Source organism: Scyliorhinus torazame, chromosome 17 (assembly GCF_047496885.1).
Source record: "Scyliorhinus torazame isolate Kashiwa2021f chromosome 17, sScyTor2.1, whole genome shotgun sequence".
Classification (NCBI taxonomy): domain Eukaryota; kingdom Metazoa; phylum Chordata; class Chondrichthyes; order Carcharhiniformes; family Scyliorhinidae; genus Scyliorhinus; species Scyliorhinus torazame.
In genome coordinates this window covers 149,453,501-149,469,236 of record NC_092723.1, presented here as the reverse complement: position 1 = coordinate 149,469,236, position 15,736 = coordinate 149,453,501, and the positions used below count along the sequence as shown (strand labels likewise).

Below are 15,736 nucleotides of genomic sequence, written 5' to 3'. Positions count from 1 at the left end.
AGGTTCCGTGCGGGATATTACAAAAAGGGCAAGTCTTTTTATGCAAAGATTTCCAGCCTCTGACGGGCTCTAGTAACCACAGTATTTATATGGCTGGTCCAAATAACTTTCTGGTCAATGGTATCCCCCAGAATGTAGATGGCATTTATTCTTTCTTTTTTCCCTAAACTAAATGATTTGATCACTGTTACACAATTGCTTCCTTAGTGAAACAGAACAATATAAGAATAGAAGTAAGAACAGGAGTAGGCCATTCAAACATAGCACTGCGGAGCAGGAGTAGACCATTTGGATCTTGAAGCCTGCACCGCCATTCGAAATGATCATGGTCATCTGTTTGTAGCCTCAACTCCACATTATTCCCTTTCCCCCATATCCTTGACTCCCTTGTCAATCAGAAATCGATCCAATTTAGCCTTGAATAAATACAATGACCCAGCTTCAAATTCTCTCTGGGGGGTGGAGACTTCCATATACTAATGACCCTCTGAGAGAAAAGTAATTCTCCTCATCTCAGTCTTAAAAGGGTGTCCTCTTATTATTAAACTCTGTCTCCTGGTTCTAGTTTCCCTCACAAGAAGAAACATCCTCCCAGTATCTACCCTATGAAGCCCCTCAGGACCTTACATATTTCAATAAGATCACCTCTCATTCTTGTAAACTCCACTGGGCATAGGTCCAGCTTGTTCAACTTTTCTTCATAGGATAATCCCTTCATCCCAGGAATGAGTGGAATGAACCTTCTCTGTTCTAACCACTTAAACCTGCTCTAACATTGAATAAGATCATGGCTGATCTTCGACCGAAATTCCATTTTCGCCTCTGACCCCCATACCCCTATGCTTCTTTAGCGTTCAAAAACCCATTGATTCTAATCTTGAATATACTCAATGGCTGAGCATCCACAGCCATTTAGAGAATTTCAAAGGTTCCCAACCATTTGAGTGAAGAAATCTTTCCTCATCTCAGTTAGGAATGGCCATCTTTTTACCCTGAGACTGTGGTCCTGGCAGCCTGGGGAAACAGCCTCTCGGCATTTATCCTGTCAAAGATGCTCAAAATCTTATATGCTTCAATGAGACAACCTCTCATTCTCCTCCGTTCCAGAGAGTACAGGTCCTCTCTATTAAATAGTTCCAAAAAGGCAACCTTTTGATCCCATGGACCTGTGAAGGCCCTGCTGGCAATAGTGTTGTGGAGAAAGGAGAGATATCTACAAAAGACCACTGTGAGATGGGGGAGTGGGGGGGGGGGGGGGGGAAGGTAGCACAGGGGCTGGCGAAGCACACTCGGCTAAATCGCTGGCTTTGAAAGCAGACCAAGGCAGACCAGCAGCACGGTTCAATTCCCGTACCAGCCTCCCTGAACAGGCGCCAGAATGTGGCGACTAGGGGCTTTTCACAGTAACTTCATTTGAAGCCTACTTGTGACAATAAGCGATTTTCATTTTCAGAAGCAAATTTTGATAGGCTGAGAAGCCTTTTCTTGCTCTTGACTTTTCAAATGTCTGACATACAGGGATTCTAAATTCTGAATTTTGTCTGCAGACAATATTCAATGAGCGTAACAGCTGAGAAAAACAGAGGACATTGATACTTAATCCATCTCATTTGCCTTCTATCATCCTGTTAGTCACATGACACATCGGTCATGGAATTGTTGATTAATATTGGAAATTCATCTGCATCAACCGGCCCGCAACAGACTCAGATATGAAGCAAGGAAAACACCCAGTGGTGGGAATCTTTGGGAGCTAAATATTTACACTTATCATACATTTTCAACCCGCCTCGCAGTCACGACAGTTCTCACCCCTTCCCACATTCCCGACAGCTCTCATCCCTTCCCGCATTCCTGACAGTTCTCATCACTTCCCGCGTTCCAGACAGCTCTCATCCCTTCCCGCATTCCCGACAGCTCTCATCCCTTCCCACATTCCCGACAGCTCTCATCCCTTCCCGCATTCCCGACAGCTCTCATCCCTCCCTCATTCCTGACAGTTCTCATCCCTCCCTCATTCCTGACAGTTCTCGTCCCCTGCCGCAATCCTGACATTGTCAGCCCATCCCGCATTCCCGACATCTCTCATCCCTTCCTGCATTCCCGACAGTTCTCATCCCTTCCCGCATTCCCGACAGCTCTCATCCCTTCCCGCATTCCTCACAGCTCTCATCCCTTCCCGCATTCCAGACAGTTCTCAGCCCTCCCTCATTCCTGACAGTTCTCATCCCCTGCCACATTCCTGACATTCTCAGCCCTTCCCGCATTCCCAACATTCTCAGCCCTTCCCGCTATCCCGACAGTTCTCAGCCCTTCCCCCACTCCAGACAGTTCTCAGCCCTTCCCACACTCCCGACAGTTCTCCAGCCTTCCCGCACACCCGACAGTTCTCATCCTTTCCTGCACTCATCCCTTCCCACACTCCAGACAGTTTTCATCCCTTCCCGCACTCCTGACGGTTCTCATAATTTCCCACAATCCTGACAATGCTCAACACCCTCCCAACACAACCCAATAATTCTCAACCTCTGCACCCCTGTCAATATTCACCCCTCACACCACTGTTAATACTTACCCCTCCAACCCTGTCAATATTCACCCCTCACACCCCTGTTAATACTTATCCCTCCTGTCAATATTCACCTCTGTTAATACTCACCCCCCCACATCCATGTCAATACCCGCACCCCTGACAATGCTTACTTCCTGCAACCCCAAAATGCTCACCCCTCACACCCTCTCATGGTAATGCCCACCATCTGCTTCCCCAACAGTGCTTACCCCCCCAACAATGGTCACCTCCCCAGCCATTGCCAATAATGTTCATGCCCCAATTCTCCACCGACCCCAACCTCCAAAATGCAAACTCATAATGACAATTAAATATCTTAAATATTAGAAATGTTTTGAAAAAACTGAAAAACTTTAAAACACTTCCTGTAACACTGCAAGCGTGCTGACCTTGGTGACAGTTACCTGAGCTGGTAACATCAGAAGGGGATGTGGCCTCGCTGCTCCTTCTCCTCGCCAGCCCCGTCTACTGGATCACTTTGATGATGACTTAATCCTCAATCCAGGACAGAGAGACTGGCTGCTTTTAATCGCGGTCAGTGATGGTCACCATGGCATCACCGCTGACCGGAAGATTTGGGCCGAGGTCATGCCTCAAATTACTCACCTGCTGTATTCCAAAGCAATAGCCCAGAACCTACTGGGGCATGAGGGTCTCACGCTGATGCTATGAGTTGAAATTTTTTGCCTCACTTCTCAGCTTCAATTAATTTTGCATTCCAATGTGTTGCAAGTTCGATTTCATTATCATGCAGTGAGCTCAATGGAGCATCCGGGTGAACAACCTGACCATCGCTCTATCTCTTTAACCAATAGAATTTAAGGATTTGAGTGATTAATAAAGCTCTGAAATGATAGTTTGGCCATCTGATTAGTTAACTGAGATTTATTAAAATATCACTGAACTAGTGTAGAATTAGTAAGAAGTCGGTGATGAAGGAGCTGCGCTCCGAAAGCTAGTGATTCGAAACCATCAAAAGTTGGAGTTTAACCTGGTGTTGTAAGACTTCTTACTGTGTCCACCCCAGTCCAACGCCGGCATCTCCACATTATAGTGTAGAATTAAGCTTTTTTGCCAAAGCAATATGACAGCATACACATAAGGGTGGCACAGTTGCACAGTTGTGAGCGCTGCTCCCTCACAGCACCAGGGAACCGGGTGTGATTCCAGCCTTGGGTCACTGTATGTGTGGAGGTTGCACGTTCTCCGCGTGTCGTACGAGTTTCCTCCGGGTGCTCTGGTTTCCTCCTACAGTCCAAAGATCAGCAGGTTAGGTGGACTGGCCATTCTAAAAAATTGCACCTTAGAGTCCAAAGGTTAATTGGGGTTGAAGTGTTATGGGGATAGGGTGGGGGAGTGGGCCTTGGTGGGTGATCTTTCAGAGGGCTCGGTGGGCCAAACAGCCTCCTTCTGCACTGTAGGGATTCTCAGAACATAAATATGAGAAATAGAAGGAATAGGCCATTCAGCCCCTTTAGTTTGCTCCGCCATGCAATAATATGGTACTAGATCTGATTATGGCCTAAACTTCATTTTCATGCCTGCCCCGGGAATTGAACTCAGTCTGCGGCGGTGAAAACTCCAACTCCTACCCACTAGACGACCACAGAAGCTATATGAAAAGAAAGTCGAATGCCCAGGGTAACTCATGAACTTCAGGAACCAAAGGGAGACACTGCTTATGTGCAAAAGCCAAATATTTTAATACAATTCAAAGGATTATGTTGTTTCTGGAATAAGAATGATGGTTTGTTGGGGCTAACATCAAAATTAGTGGACCCACATACATTAAAGAGGTTGGTGGGGGTGGAGGGGAGGAATTCTTAATCCCATCAAGGTGAAATTGATTTAGCATTGACTTTCCCGGCAATCAGGCTCCAGACCAAATCATTCAGTTTAACTTGCACCCTGGCTGTGTGGTGCAGAAATATTATCATTAATGACTAACTGATTTCAAAGTGGAGAGCCTTTGGAAAGATAAATCACAGCATTAATAGAATCCTTACACAATTAAATACTATCCTATCTTTTAGGGGAGTGTTTAATTCATTTTTACAGAGCAAATCTAGCAACTCATGGCCCTGGATGTTCACAATAACAGAACCGCCTTGCCCTGAATCTGGAAGTCTCCCCCCGAACATGGCACCTATAATTTCTGAAGGGGAGGGCGGATGGTGGCGGTGATTAGGATGGATGGGGGTCAGGTTAAAAATTGCAGATCCATTTTTACGAAGGCAGTCATCCATATAAAACAACAGCTGGCTCCAGTCATGTCTGATTTTCATTAGCCGAGATAGGAAAACATGACTTATGCACATTAGACCTTGTAGGAGTGGGTCTACATTTTATGTAGTTGCTTGGATATGTAGGGTACCCTTTTGGAGAGGTAAGGTGCCTCTTTGTATATGGTCCTAGGGCTCCTTCTCAGGAAGGCAGATGCCCATTTGGAGAGGGAAGATGCCCTTTGGAATTATTAAAAGTAGACATGAATGCGTGTAAAAAAGTACCGAAACTCATTGGAACTGTCAGGCTCACCGGAACTGTGAAAAGCAGGTGACAAAGAGACAATGAAATTAAATCTTCTGCTTTTTAAATATCTGGGGGGAAAAGCTGTTGTGTGTTTTTTTTTAAGTAATTGCTTACTATTTCACTCTATCTGTTGACATAAGCCTTAGAGTTATCATTACTTGATTAGTACTGCATGTTTTATTTAACTACCTTCCATTATCACAGTTGGGTACCACCCATTTCACAGTTTTATTGACACCGCCAAATGATTATACACTCTGTAAGGTGGGACTATGAATCAAAATGCTTGCTTTTATAATGGATCAAAGGAAGTTAAATGAAGTGAATGATTTTCTATTAATGGGAGGGATGTTTTGAAATAGTAATCCATCAATGAACACTACTTTATTTAATCTCTTCTCAGCATGGGTCCTGAGGCTCATGATGGATATTGAGTGAATTGGCATGGGAGTTGGAAGGACAACTGGTGGTGGGTAGGAGCATTGGTACTACATTAGTGAAGGGGCTGTAAAGGTCAATCGGGATGGGTAGAGAGAGGCTTAGATTGGCATGGAGCGTATGAAAGGCCATGGGGGTGGATGGAGGAGTACAGGGTGACATGGATGTTATTAGGGGCAGAGGTTGGGTACAGGGCATGAGGTGACATGCTTTGGCATGGATGGGGCATGGGGAGTGTGGGAGGGGAAGGTTGGTGAAGGGTGTGCAGAGTGAGGGCTGTTTTTTGTTTTGTGGCTTTTTAGAAGAAATTTTGGACAAAGTGCCATTGTACCACCCAGCCTAGCCCTGCACCCAGCATTCTCCAGACTGTTTCCAGGGTCGCCTGCCATGACTCCAAGAAACTCTACCACCATCACCACACCACCACCACCACCCTCCCTCAAATCTAAAGGTCTGGGACACTTTCTCCTGGGTCAGTTTTTGGAACAAGGTAACGTCCAGGGCCTAGAGTAGAATATTCAGACCCTTGACCCTCGTGGGCAGGTTGATGGTGAGATCCGTTGTTTATGAGGTGAATAGCAGAGTGGTGCAAACTCTCCAGCAATTGTGGTGATTCGCAACCCACGGGATATTTCTCTCTCATCTTAAAATAGCTTCTATTTTAACAGCAGATTCTGGGCTCTTGCTCAGTGAATGAATGTTTCAAATTGACTCCTCTTCAGGCTGTATCCTCTGGTTCTACTGTCCTGGGTAAGGTGAAATGTTTTGTTATGGTCCAAAGCTTTGTTATAGTCCCTTTACAATTCTAAAAACTGCTCAATCTTCACTTATCCAGTGAATATATATGTAATCGCGCATGAAAATTTAATCTCCCATCCTCTCAATCATTCTCATTGCCCTCCTCTGTATCGTTTCAATAGATTTTTATTATTGTGCTTCACTTCTCTTTCTATGGTCAATTCAAAAAATTATCTTTGCCATTCTGATTCCTTTTTTTGTACTTTCTTCTGTGGTGTTTGATGTTAAATTCATTTTAACTCATTGGCAATTTCCTTCATGGCCTCTATTGTACTTCTCTATGAGTTACTTGGGGGTCCTGTTCAAGCAGACCAGAGCACCTTAAATGATGTATCTTTGCTTCACATTCAGAAGGAAATCTGTAATTTCTTCACTCTCCCAGCTATATTAAGATCTGCCAAGTCTACTCCGACAAGAATACTCATGTGCACAAAATAAGAGATTTGATCATTTCTTGTAATTATATCAAAGGTTTTTCTCAATTTATTGGATCATTAGGCTGGCTCTCTGTTCCCCTTTTACATTACTCTGGGAGTGCCAGGCTTTTCAGCTAGGTCTGCATGTAAAACAGGCACAGGCCTGGCATTATAAAGAGGCAGGAGCTGTGTTCTTGGTCCCTCTGCCTCAGTTTTCTTTTGTTCCGCCCAGCAACTATTCCCAGTAGCACGTCCGGAAGCTAGTGGTGAAACCTCACTTGTGGGCCCTGCTCTGATTGAGGCCATGACGAGGCTTGCCAGCAAGGTGAAGGTAGCTGGCAGAGTAAGTGTCATACACTTTTTCCGAAACACAGTAAAGCTTTGGGCATCACTGCCAAAAGTTAACTTCTGGAGCACTGTGCTGATCTAACACCGGATGCAGGACTGCATGGGAATTGACCCCACAATGTCTCAAGAATTCCTCTCCCATGTTAAAATGGGTAGTAACAATTCTGCGCACATCGGACCAAATCACAAGTCTAGCAACGTTTGATAATGTTCCATTATTGGTTTAGCAAAAAAGAAGCAACAGTATCGGTAGTTTCAATTTTGTGAAATTTTATTGATGGTTATTGTTCAACTGATCATACTGCATGCACATACCATGACAAAGAGAAAGCCTGGTCACAACACTTTCCAGCAGGTTTTTAATCGCATAGGTATATCACAGATTGTGGGTTGATATTTACTAGGTGCACGCCAGGAGGCGCACAGTACACATGAGGAGTATAACTAAGAGTTGCAGCAAAAAGGCAGAGGAAAAAGTTTTAAAGCTGCATTATTACAAAAAACAAGGAGACCTGTGACAAACACCCCAACTTAGGTACTGTTAAACAGGACAAAGTGAACGGATTCTAGCATATGCACAGACAAGCTGCAATTTTTCAAGGACGCTCAAACAAGCTGACCCGACAACTTGCTTACATTGCACTTTTAACACTGAAATGGCCCAGATGCGGAATTGGCTTTCTAGTTTAGTGTGATTTATTCAAAGCATTATAAATAAAATGCTTCCTTTTTGTGAACACTTTTAATTCGGTCCAGTCCAAACATAAAAGGCCTCCTCGGAAAATAATATAACAAAATAACACGAGCTGTCAAGCAAATGAAAAATTGCTGTTTGTTTACACAACACAGTCATGTCTCAAAAGTACTAAGCTGACGAAAATACCATGATTATCTACACTTAATGATTGCAATACTTGTAAAATGCTTATATAAATCTGAATATGATTATCATGTATTCCATAAAAATGATATGCCTTACAGTTGATCTACTATGCTAATTCTAAAACATCATAGGCTGTGTAATCTATAACTGAACATTTCCACTGCACAATTTGAAATTTATTTATACATTTTACTGGTCCAAAGAACCTAGTTTATTACTTTCCTTCTGACAAAAAGAAAAATATAAACAATGCTTTATCACCATTTTTGACTGTTTTCCCTCCCATAATACAAAAGTCAGCAATGATATCAATAATTTATATACTGGAAGTAATATAAAAAGAATGCTCATTGATGGCCTAACTAGCAGAGTTACTTAAATAGACCTATCTATGGTTGAACTGCTGAATACTGCCTGGTGGAGTATCTTGTAATTGAATGGATGCCCCTACTGAAACCTTATGTACAAGTGCCGAGAAACATTGAAAAACATAACCTTTGGCTTGAACAAATAGTGAATAATTTAAGACAATTGATAGCAAGATACTTGGTGCAGTGGTGCCCTCTTTCAAATCTATATGATACGGATTGACACCCCTTCCCTTAACCCTCCCTCCTTCATAAAGCAAACAAAATTGAAATGAAGAAAAAAAAAAGACTGATTTAGTCACTTGCAATCCTACAAAACAGATGAGAATCCCAATGGCTGCTGTTCTGCATCTTCACATGTACGCATCTCAAGTGATTGTGGTTCTCACAGTTCTTACATCTCAGTCTTTTATCACCAACAGGATAGCAGCTGCTTTAGCCAATAACCAGATATGTAACTTTCAGAAATCAAAATCCACTTATTAAAATACACAGAACAAAATATCTGAGGTATAAGATTAAAAAAAATGTAGTATATTCCTCTTTTTAGAATTGCTAAAATGATACACTACTGCATGTATTGCAATACCCAGGCCTTGGAAAAGCTTCTTTTTTTCCCCAGCAGAAGATTTAATGGTATGTCATTTAGTATGGAGCAAAACGGCTGTATCCCCCTCGGTATATACTAGCCTGCAATGAAGAAAGAACGAGACCGACATCATCAGCAAGGCTCCTAGTCTTGGCATCAGTCAAGGGTGCAAAAGCATTCTGAAACAAAGTGATGGATTTAATTATCAAAATGACTAATTATTCCATTAAGTCAAACGTTCAGCTAGGTGATACTCACAAAATTAGAAATATAATAACTTACATGCACTACATTGCCAAGAAATTAAGACATTCATCAAGTTTACTGGAAGGATTAATGTGGCATTTTAGCTGCTGTTAGCACCAGAGACAAATTCAATTAAGTTAAACTGAGGATATGCTGGCGGAGATGATAAAAAGAAAACATGCAGGGTTGAAGCAGCAAGATAGGATACTTGTGAATCAATGATAATCTTACCACGGCACCAACGCCGTAGGTGGCTGCTGGAGCAAGTGCGTGGTGGTAGGGGTCTGCAGCATAAACTCTTCCGTAACTGAAAATAAAGGGACGGTGTATCAGTTAAAGCTATACATAGTAAGGAAAGGCGATACAACAAAGCTACAGTATACTATAGGAATCACTTGTCAAGAGTTTGCCACAAGGTGCAGTGTGATGTTTACTGATAAAATAATGCAAACAAAAAATACAAAATATAGGAAAACAAAAATCAAAGCACATTCATGTTCCCTAATGTAGTAATTCTCACTGTTTATATATTAGCATTTTTGTCACATGATATTGTATTGTAGTGAGATCCTCACCATAATCCAGCTATCAGTCTCTTTCCTGCTTGTCAAACATTGGAAATCACAATGGAGACCCTTCTCTTTGAAAATGGACAATGTTAAGAAATCTCTTGAGCTGCAATCTCATGGTTTACGGAAAGGTCATGAAGATTGCTTGCTGTGTGCTTTGTAACACAGTTACAATTTATATACATGATAAATATTTTTTGTATTAAATATTACTCTAAATTTTAAAGCAATACAATACACAGCTGTCACATTTTGCATTTGTTAGTTACCCCCACTGCAGTTGCTTGCTGTGCGACGGAAGCTCTGATTCTGCAGACCAGTCCCCAACCAAGATAATGGGCATCTGAAAGTCTGCTGTCATTTTTCCTATTTATGTTCTTGAACTGTCAGAAGGCAAATTAGATAATGGAGATGCGATTCGACAGCCTCATTGTGCCCCTTGGTGATGCGTCAAGACCATCGAATCTCGTGAGAGACCTTTCGCAAGATTTGTGACACTCTGAACCTCGTGAGATGAAGCGATCTGGACCTCATCTCCTTGGGCGAGATCCAGATAGATACAATTAAATGAGTTATATGGCTCAATGGAATACCTCTGCGCTGGATTCTCCTGGGGCCTGGGAACTAAGGGCCTCGCTGGCCATTTGTACAGATCCACATAAATGTGGACCAGGCGTAGGGCACCTGGGGAGTCTTCCATGCCATTGGAGTGGTCAGGAACAGGACAGGGTGGCCCCCAGGGTCTCCATTTGGCACCCGCACACCTTGACATTGCCAGCCTGGCACATTGGCACTGTTACCCTCGCACTGCCAAGGTGCCCAGGTGACATTGTTACACTGGCAGGGACACTGCCAGGGTGTTCAATTTGCAGTGCCAGGGTGGCACTGTTATGATTCTGGGCTTGAGGGGGATCATGCCCATGAAAGGGTGCATGAGTTGGGTTATTAAATGTGGGGATTGAAGGGCAGGTAGGAAGGGGCCTCTTAAAGGTTGGGGGGTGAAGAGTGGGGGTCCTCAATTGGGGGGTGGGGCCCAAAAGGGGGGGTGGGGAGGCCTGAAAATGGGGGACCCTCATGACCCCATAGCATGGTGTCCTCACTTAGGGAGGTGTGGGGTAACGTCCATGTGCGCGGGGTGTGACAGTACCCATTGATCAGGGGTGTGGGGACCCTCAAGCTCACTTAGGGATCATGGTACCCTTTCAAATTGGCGACCCTACCTCTGAGGAGCCGATCCCACCAGCGGGTTGAGCTCCCCAATGTTGAAGAAATTTCCAAGTGTGGGCTTGATCGGCGAACAACTCCCTAAGGCCCAAAGAAATGACTAGTATGGTTGAATAGCAGTGTGGATCTCACCTAACAAGCAGGTGAGAAACACCCGCCAAACAAAAAATGACATTTATGGCACGATCCAATGGCCAGGCTGCACGAGCCACATCATGGCCGTTAAAAGCCAGAAGACCCCGCTCCAGGGATCTACCCAGCTTGCAACGCCTCGTGTGACTCAATGCAAATTCATGAGATGTTGCAATTTGAATCCTGCCCACAATGGGTAAGATCACCTTTTAGCAAATCTGCATATTAGAGAGAGGCCTCTCTGGCTTGTGGCCTCCTTTCTTCCGCGCCGGCCCCTGTAAATCTGCGCCATGTTGCGTCGGGGCCGGCGCGGAGAAGGGAGCCACTGCGCATGCACGCATTAGCGCTGGTGCCACTGCGCATGCGCGGACCCCGCAGTGCCCAGTTCATGCCAGGAGTAGCAGCTGGTGTGGCGTGAACCTCTCCAGTGCCGTGCTGGCTCCCTGTAGGGGCCAGAATTGCTGATCCTGAGGCCGTGTTGACGCCGTCGACAAACGCGACGGCGTTTCCGACGGCATCAACATTTAGCCTCAGGATCACAGAATCCCGCCCCAAGTGTTTCACAGCACTGCGAGTGCCGGGAAACACGCAGCTAAACCCATTTGCTCGGGGGCTTTGTTCCCTTTATGGGAGAATCGCGCCCTTAGAAATATTTTAGGTGAACAGCGTCCTATATATTTTTTCGATCTAACTTCCCTTTCTTTCCTTGTACAACTCAGTTGAGGTTGGACAGTGACAATGTAAGGAATGGCAATGGAATGCTCGTTTCCTACCAGCATTGGTATAGCAATGTAAATGCATCAATTTCCAGCACCTTACGCCAACCAGGACGAGTAGCAAGCTGAAATCAATACAATCTATTTCATCTGCCTTTTATCAACCTCCACATTTTCGCAGGGTTTGAGAGACTTTAGAATTCATACTATAAAGGAAGATGGTAACAGCAAGTGCACATTTGGTTTCTGTACTTAATTTAGCCAATAGAAAGAAATACTGGGCTAATTACCAAGAATTAACTTTTTGAACATTTAACAAAATGTTACTGCTGCTCGCAACCTACATTTGGTGCCTAAAGTAATTCATTGCTATAAAACCCAAATTACTGATTTATGTGAAGTTGTGTTTCCATGATAAGTTACTTTTCACTGAGGCATTTGACAAAAGGCATCTTGAATATAGAATGATGCACCACCAGTTTAATGACATGAGTAGTGTGGATGCTTTTCTTATACATAATGGTTTGTTAATGGCCGCTTATCAAGTCGGTAATTTATACTCCATCACATTTTCTTAATGAAAGTGTACTGTGGTTTAATGTATGTGACCTTCTGTTTATTGTATATGAACTCAGTAGAAATTTACTGAAAATTACTTTGCGTTACTACTTTGATCTGATCAATGAGACAGACAAATCATTTGGAAATTTGAACTCTTGGAGAATTACCATTATTTTACTTTGGAATGAATGTAAGAAAATTGAGCAGAAATTGGTATTTTTGGGTGGGAAACAGGTACAATACCTATATCTAGGTATGAGGTCTTGTAATTTTTGCCAGAGAATCAGCTGGCATCATACTGGGGTCTTCACTGTTTTTACATATCCTTGGCAGCTACAAGTATCATAAAGTTAAATATGCAAAGAGGGTTTCTTGTTTTGCTTCAGGACCCTTCTGCAAAGCTTCCAAAAAGTTAAGTCTAGGGGCGGGATTCTCCCATCCCCGTGGCAGAGTGTCCACGCCGTCGTAAACCCATCGCGTTTTACGACGGCGTGAACGGGCCATTGCCAGGAGTAATTCTGGCACCTACAGGCGGCCTGCACGGCGCTCCAGCTGCCGATCCCGGCGCAAACTGGGCACCGCGGGATACGCGCATGCGCAGTGGCGCCGGGGCCAACGTGGGCATGCGCAGTGGCGCCGGCGCCAATGCGCGCATGCGCGGTGGCCTCCTTCAACGCGCCGGCACCGCCGCAACATGGCGCAGGACTACAGGGGCCGGTGCGTAGGAACAGAGGCCGGGGGACAGAGAGGTCGGCCCGCCGATCGGTGGGCCTCGATCGCGGGCCAGGCCGCATCGGAGGCCCCCCTGGAGCCAGAGCCCCCCCCCCCCCCAGGCCGCCACCCGTCCCTTGCACGCAGAGTTCCTGCCGGTTGGGAGCAAGTGTGGACGGCGCCGGCAGGACTCAGCATTTTAACTGCGGCCACTCGGCCCATCCAGGCTGGAGAATCGCGGGGGAGGGGGCGAGTAGAGCGAGCCGCGACCAGCGCCGCGCCAAACCCCCGGTGCTAATGGCACGATTTTCCACTCTGCGGAAAATCGCGTGCCGGCGTCGGGGCGGCGTGTCCCGGTCACGGGGATTTTCCGGCCCGGCGTCGGGCTGAGAGAATCCCGCCCTAGCTTTTTTTTCCTGTTCTATAGCAACTTAATTGATGGTCCTTAAATGGGCTGCAGGTGGCCAATAAACCAGCATGAGAGAAAGGTTGTTTTTCACTTCTCCTTTAGAATCTGTAGTGTATTCCTTCCGAATTCACAGTACTGGAGTGGGCTATTACTGGTATGCACTCAGTGACCCCACATTTTTCTCTATTCCCCAATCTGGAACTTAGTAAAGGGCTGTTGTCAATGAGGCAGCAGGCCCAAATCCTATTAGAGACTTTGGAGGTGTGGACATGGTCTATTAATTTGCTTCTATTATGAAAAGGTGCTCCAAATCTGGGTGAGTCTTGGGTCTCCAGCTTGTCTCCTACTTAGGGCCCAAAATGGGTCCCAAACTAGTTTCCACCTGAACGTTCCAAGCTCAGATTCACCATAGGTATCTCACAGGAATATCTAACTACTTGTTGTGCAACTAAAACTTTACAAATGCTGGGTGATTTGGGAGGTGCTGTTGATAATTCAAAAGTGATAATGTCGCTGAGGGTACAGAAACATTCAGTCAGAAAAAGAATATATTCAGCAGTCTAAATAGCAAAAGAGAAAAATGTACAGAAATGGTTGCAGAGCGTATTGCAACATTTAACAGCCAAAGAGTAGTCAAGGACTTTGAGATATATTCTTCATGTCTAGACTGATAGTTTATTGCATCATTGGAAGACATGATGGGACCAAGGTCAGAGTCACCAAAATGAGATATCTCTATAAATCAGATTGTGCAGCGAGATTTGCTGAAAGCATCTTGAAATAGTGTATTAGTGTTATATTCAAAACACTTTACATCTTCTGAGCCAATTTATAATTTATAGTTCAGAACTGTAAGAAAAATAAAAATCAACTAAACTTTACTTGTTAAGTATTGTTAGACAACTTGCTAATTGCTGTAATTTGGAAGGGAACGAACTTTGTAATCCTTTTTAGCGAAGCCTTTCAAAATTGTAAAATAATCAACTAAACTGAGGGGTTCTTGTATGCAGACTGAAACCTGAAATTTAACAATGACAGAGAAGCACTGCTGCCTCATGGCGCCGAGGTCCCAGGTTCAATCCCGGCCCTGGATCACTGTGTGGAGTTTGCACATTCTCCCCGTGTTTGATGTGCAGGGTAGGTGGGGGGTTGGCCATGCTAAATTGCCCCTTAATTGGAAAAATGAATTGGGTACTCTAAATTTACAAAAAAAAACAACAACAAAGAAGGTCTCCCGCTTATCCAACAAGGCAGCAGAAGCCCGATTCTAGAAGTGCCGCACACCACCATTTTCGCTGGGGTGGTCGGTGGAGGAAAGTGGATTGCAATCTGTGGTTTATGGAGTCAGCTGCACATGCTAAAGTGCACCTGCCTTCAGTCAGATCCAATTTTCATCAGTGGGGGGTCCAAAATATGACTTGTGCACTTTAGACCTATCAGGAGAAAGTCCAAAGTTAGTGGAGTTCCTTGAAGTGGGAGGGCAACTTTATGGAGAGGTCAGATACCCTTTTGAATAGGACTAGGGACACATTTGGGAGAGGTCAAATATCCTTTGCAATTGCTAAATGTACATATGAATGCGCATAAAAAGTGAATAAACTAATTCAAATTGTCAAGCTCATTTGGGACTGTCAGGCTGTCAAGGGAACTCTCAAGGTAACTGTCAAGTGGAACTGCCAAAGGAGCTGTCAAAGGAGCTGTCAATCTGTCAAGGGAATTGCCAAAACTCATTGAAACTGTCAAGCTGTCAAGAGATGTACATATCTTGGCCCGCAAATTTAAAAAAGTCTGCAGGTTAATAAAATAAATCAGTGCATTCTTTTTAACTCTACCTGCTGACATTAAGTCTGAGGGCTATCATCTTAGCATTTTTGCTCCACGACTCTGTTCACAACCTATCATTATCACAGTAGGGTGTCGATCAATTCATAGTTTGACTGTCAGTTCCAAGTCATTATAAAGTATTCCACGTTGGATTATGAATACAAATGCTTATTGTTAAGAGGAATTAAGAGGTAGAGGAATTTACATACAGTGAATAGATTTTTAATCTTGGTTTAATATGAGTTTGTATTTAATAGTGAATTTATAAATAAACAGTCAGAAGTGCATATTATTTTCTCTCAGAATGGGTTTGCCCATGGTGGATGTTGAGTGAGTTGGCATGGGGGGTGAAAGGCTGGTGCTCCTGTGCTGCCTCTGAACTGTTTCTGGGGGTGGTGGTAAT

At 44.2% G+C, this 15,736-nt stretch overlaps 1 protein-coding gene across 21 annotated transcripts in view; it reads right to left on the bottom strand.

Moving 5' to 3' along the window:
* Positions 1-7,351: 7,351 nt before the first annotated feature.
* rbfox1 (RNA binding fox-1 homolog 1) overlaps positions 7,352-15,736 on the bottom strand; it is a 2,508,969-nt gene continuing 2,500,584 nt past the window's right edge. For all 21 annotated transcript variants that reach the window (XM_072481254.1, XM_072481261.1, XM_072481255.1 and 18 more), the window contains 2 exons: positions 9,419-9,494; positions 7,352-9,120 (listed from right to left, as the gene is read on the bottom strand). In XM_072481254.1, coding sequence (XP_072337355.1) covers positions 8,998-9,120; positions 9,419-9,494 — 199 coding nt within the window. In that variant the 3' untranslated portion in view covers positions 7,352-8,997. The remainder of the gene's footprint in view (positions 9,121-9,418; positions 9,495-15,736) is intronic.